Source organism: Aspergillus nomiae (assembly GCF_001204775.2).
Source record: "Aspergillus nomiae NRRL 13137 chromosome Unknown contig00782, whole genome shotgun sequence".
NCBI classification, from domain to species: Eukaryota; Fungi; Ascomycota; class Eurotiomycetes; order Eurotiales; family Aspergillaceae; genus Aspergillus; species Aspergillus nomiae.
In genome coordinates, this window is record NW_015378837.1 from 613 (window position 1) to 5,185 (window position 4,573).

Here is a 4,573-nt window from a genome sequence, read left to right on the forward strand (position 1 = left end):
GGATCCTTCCCAGGTCCAGGTTGTTGCCATCCCAATGCACGGTGACTACTACGAGGATATGAAGTACTCCGACGCCAGGGGAAATGATATGCTAGCGAAAAATCTACAGATTCGCTTAAATGGACTTGAGGGTTGTTCTCCAGATTTGACCAGGACGATTCGTCGCCATCAAATAGGTCCTGGTATTCGGTTGTTGTCTCCCGATTCAGTGATCTCTGAGAGACCCGCAACGAGGGTAATCTCAGAGCATTGATAGGTATGACCCAAAGAATTGATCTGTGCCATCGTCGTGTTGATCTATACAGTACAGATCAACCCAAAGGTATGGAATGGAAAGGACTTTGCAGGCAAAAGTTGCATCCTCTATTACCTGTGGCATATTTTTAGGAAGTCTCACATTTCCATCTTTGCTTCTGTCTGCAAATTCAGACCGAAGGCTCTCATAATCTGCGTGCTCCTGCCTCCATACTCAGCTCAGCGCTGCATAGGGCACTTCGGTGAGCTTGCGCTCCACCAGCTTTCGCTCTGCCACATCAATAAATCGAATGTTGTCCAGCCGGGTCGCTGTCAGTTGGGCACCTCGTCCCTCCCTGTAGTGGCAAGTATCCTTGTGGCTCTCACGACATATCTTCATCCACTGGTGTACGAGTCCCAGACTATTTTCTCTGTTTGTAGCCCGGAAACCGTTGGTCAGGGGGCGCCCGGCAGCCTCCCAGCGGTCCTTGGATAATAAACACTGGGGTTTAGCTCTCACAGAATAGAACGAGGATCTCGGCCAAACACAGCGAACCGTCCATCACGAAGCAAGCCCAGCTCTCGTCATGGAACAAACGATCCTGGACAATGCAGGAAGGCGAGCTAGCAACTCGGGTGGCTTTCTTTGGCGCTTATGATGTATCCTTTGTGTGCGGTGCAGGCCATTGGAGAGAATCCCACCGTTCGGGAAAATATGGCCATGATGCAGATATACCCAGCCTAAACCTGCATCCTGAGGGGTTCTACATGCTATCTGGCTATAGCTGGCAGAGTGCATCCGCATGGCGATTCGAAGATTATGATCTAATCCTTGCGATATACGCCGGGCGAGATATATCCATCCAACACCAACGTCACAGTCAGCAATGTTCTCCGTCATCTGCTCTCCCTATTACTCCACGTGATCGATCATTCCCTTCTACCTCCCGTTGTCTTATGTCCCGTCTGCCTCCCTGCCTATCTCAGAAAATAGCACCGCATTAACAACCACCACCACAATGTCGTCACCCGCTGAAAGCTCCTCCATCGAGAGTGGCAAGTCTTCTATCCCATCTCCTCCCCTCCTCCGCAGCAATTGCTTTACTCAGTGAAGCAGGAAATACTCGCCATGAATGCTCCTGCCTATTTCGAGAAAGAGGATATTGCGCCAGAAACAGGACACCTCGTCGCCAGAAGTCTTGCTGTCCATAGTGATATAGAAAGGAAAGGGCTAATTATTTCGTCTAATCCTCTGCCCCAAGTATTGTCGATAAACATGCCTATGGGTATCCACGAGGTGGTTCACGACTGGGTGACAACCGAATTCGAGGTTACCACTGTGCTGAGTGGATTTTTTACCGGCGAAGAACTTGAGAGTTTCATTGTTTTCCCATCAAAGGGTAAGAGAATTAATATTCTCTATAAGATAACTATACTAATAAGAAATATATAGGTTACGATAATTTTGCCCCACCCTACAACAATACAAAGAGGCGGATGCTACCATAGAGTTTGAGGATATACCGTTGCCCATGGTTAGTGTTGAGGTTGGTTACTCTGAATCTCTACCTAGGCTTCTTCGCGACCGAGATGTCTGGATTGTTGGGGGAGCCCCCCACGTCAGAGCCATGTTACTGGTAAAGTGGAACATCCGCAGAAACAACCAAGTCGCCGGGTACCTGGAATTACATCGTCCTGGGGTAGCCAACCCTCCTCGTTTAGTGAGTATATTAACCCTTCTGGTGACTTTATTCTTTATACAACGGCTAACCAATGTTCTTCGTTGTAGAAGATCTTCCCGCGCACCCCCCACAGTATTTAATGTTCACAAAGGCTGATTTCTACCCCAACGGGGTAGTCCTGGTCGGGAGAAATCCCGATGACATCTGCAACTGGAGCCTCGACAAGCTAAGAAATAGAGCCACGCGTGCAATGGCAAAAGTCGGCTTGTCCCCAGCGCTCTAGCTGGATACGAATTGGGACGATTTATCAAGGTCCCCCACATCGTATATGCGGGGTCCGAACCCAACCACCGCGGATTGACATCTGAGATGTCGAAACGGTTGGCTCTTGGGACGTCGAAAACACGGCGTCGGGCACGTGCTTACTTGGCATGTCGATCTGTAGGACGCCTTAAACATGATATATTCCCTCCGTAGCTTTGGGAGGTGTGGAAAGTGATAACAATAGCGAAATCGGCGACGGACTGGATATAATGGAATTTAGGAGTGGAGAGTCGGCAAATCCGAGAAAGAGACCGCATCCCACGGAAGACGAGAATATCAACGATGGCGGGATGGTTACTGCTGCGGAAGGCTTCTTCGAAGCACTTTGTATGTTACTCAGGGATTTTTGACGGGATGTAGCTAATAGCTTTTGATTTGAAGCGGAGGCTGGTGTCACCCATTGTTTTGTCAATCTGTAAGTATTTGAGGATGTGTGTTTGGTATGTGTGCCTAACAGACAACAGAGGAAGCGACCATCCGGCCATGTTGGAAGCGATGATCAAGGCAAAGCAAGGTGCGATCTATTGGGTACTCCTAGTGGATAGAAGGCTTAATTTTCACAGAAAATCTGTCCAAATTCCCGACAATCATCACCTGTCCTTCTGAATTGGTTGCCTTGTCAGCAGCTCTGGGGTATGCCCAGGTCACGGGGATTCCGGTATGATATATCAGGGGTTAATCCACGCTCTCATGCTGAAGTAATTTAGCAATGTGTCATTGTGCATGTGGACTGTGGTACTCTCGCCATGGGACAATCTATTCATAACGCTTCAGTGGGCAGAGTGCCAGTTTTATGTTTTGCTGGACTCAGCCCCTTCACCCAGAACGGTGAACTTCTCGGCTCAAGGACAGAGTATGGCTCACAGGAAGTATGATTTTCAGGCAGGCTGACTTGTTGTAGATTCATTCATTGGCTGCAAGATGTACCCGACCAGGCGGCAATTGTTCGGCAGTACTGCAGATACTCGGGTGAGATCAAGACTGGTCGGAACATCAAAGAGATGGTCTATAGAGCGTTGCACTTTGCAATGTCAGACTCCAAGGGACCGGTATATCTTACGGCAGCAAGGGAGGTGCTCGAAGAAGTACGCACTACGATCTAACTTAACAGCAAACATGCTAACGGGAATATTTAGCACGTAGACAGGCGATTTCTTGGGGAGGAGACACTCAGTCCAATTGCTCCCAGCGCATTACCCGAATCAGGTCAGACATCCTTCAGAGATCTCAATTTTGAATATTGCTGACGACACCAGAGGTTGAATTTATTGCAACTGCGCTCATAAATGCAAAGAAACCACTTGTTATCACAGGATATCTTGGTCGTAATCCGCAAGCGCCGCCCTTGTTAGCAGAGCTATGCGACAGGCTACCCATCAATGTCCTTGAGTCAGTGGGGTCCGACATGAGCATGCGTACCGATCACGAGGCCTATCTCGGCGTTACCATCACCACACACCCAGCAGTGTGCGAGGCAGATGTAATCTTGATACTGGACTGTGATGTGCCTTGGATCCCTACTGCTGGAAGGCCACGAAAGGGTAAGAGACTCGCACCCAAGCCAGGTATACTACTTATTGACTGCCTAGGCACAACGGTCTTTCACCTTGATGTCGATCCACTTAAGCAACAAATGCCACGTACGTACCCATCCCAGTTCAATTGATCGCATTGCTAATCGTCTGTAACCAGTCTTCTCGATTAACGCAACTCGCAGGCTAAAAGTTAGCTGTGAGATTGCACTCCGGCAATTGAATGCCTTTATTGATAAGCAAGACATTGACAGGACAAGCTACGCTATGGCATTTGAGGCACGCGCGAATCGCTATCTGCGCTGGAGACAGGATCTACGAGCCCGGGAGTCTCCATCGCAGGACGGTGCGATCCGTGTCCCATACCTCGCCTCCAGACTGCGACACCACCTTCCAGATGATGCTGTTTACCTTGTTGAAGCCGTTAGCAATGCAGGCCTCATTATTCAGCATCTTAACTTGACAAAGGTATTTTATCTGCCTGATTTACCAAATACCCGTTAACACCGCTTCAGCCAGGAACGCTCGTCGGAAGCGGCGCCGGTGGTCTCGGATGGGGAGGCGGAGCGGCACTAGGTGTGAAGCTGGCCAAGCCCGGCGCATTCGTCTGTGCGATGTGAGTATTGGTAATAAGATTATGGCAACAATAACCTAATGAAGTGACAGCGTCGGGGATGGCACATTCCTCTTCTCGCAAATGGAGAGTGTCTATTGGATTGCTAGGCGGTATGATCTCCCATTCCTCCTGGTCGTGCTAAATAATGGAGGATGGAACGCACCGAAGGTGTCAGCCTTGCTTGT

At 49.3% G+C, this 4,573-nt stretch overlaps 1 protein-coding gene across 1 annotated transcript; it reads left to right on the forward strand.

Annotated features, from left to right (window-relative positions):
• Positions 1 to 1,516: 1,516 nt before the first annotated feature.
• Positions 1,517 to 4,496, forward strand: ANOM_011590 (putative thiamine pyrophosphate enzyme; the record flags this gene model as incomplete). Its single annotated transcript, XM_015556846.1, has 12 exons — positions 1,517 to 1,634; positions 2,394 to 2,567; positions 2,622 to 2,655; positions 2,705 to 2,754; positions 2,804 to 2,898; positions 2,948 to 3,093; positions 3,142 to 3,325; positions 3,377 to 3,446; positions 3,497 to 3,880; positions 3,933 to 4,240; positions 4,288 to 4,388; positions 4,439 to 4,496. Coding segments are annotated over 12 exons (1,722 nt in total), but the record flags the coding sequence as incomplete, so codon positions are not given.
• Positions 4,497 to 4,573: the final 77 nt, after the last annotated feature.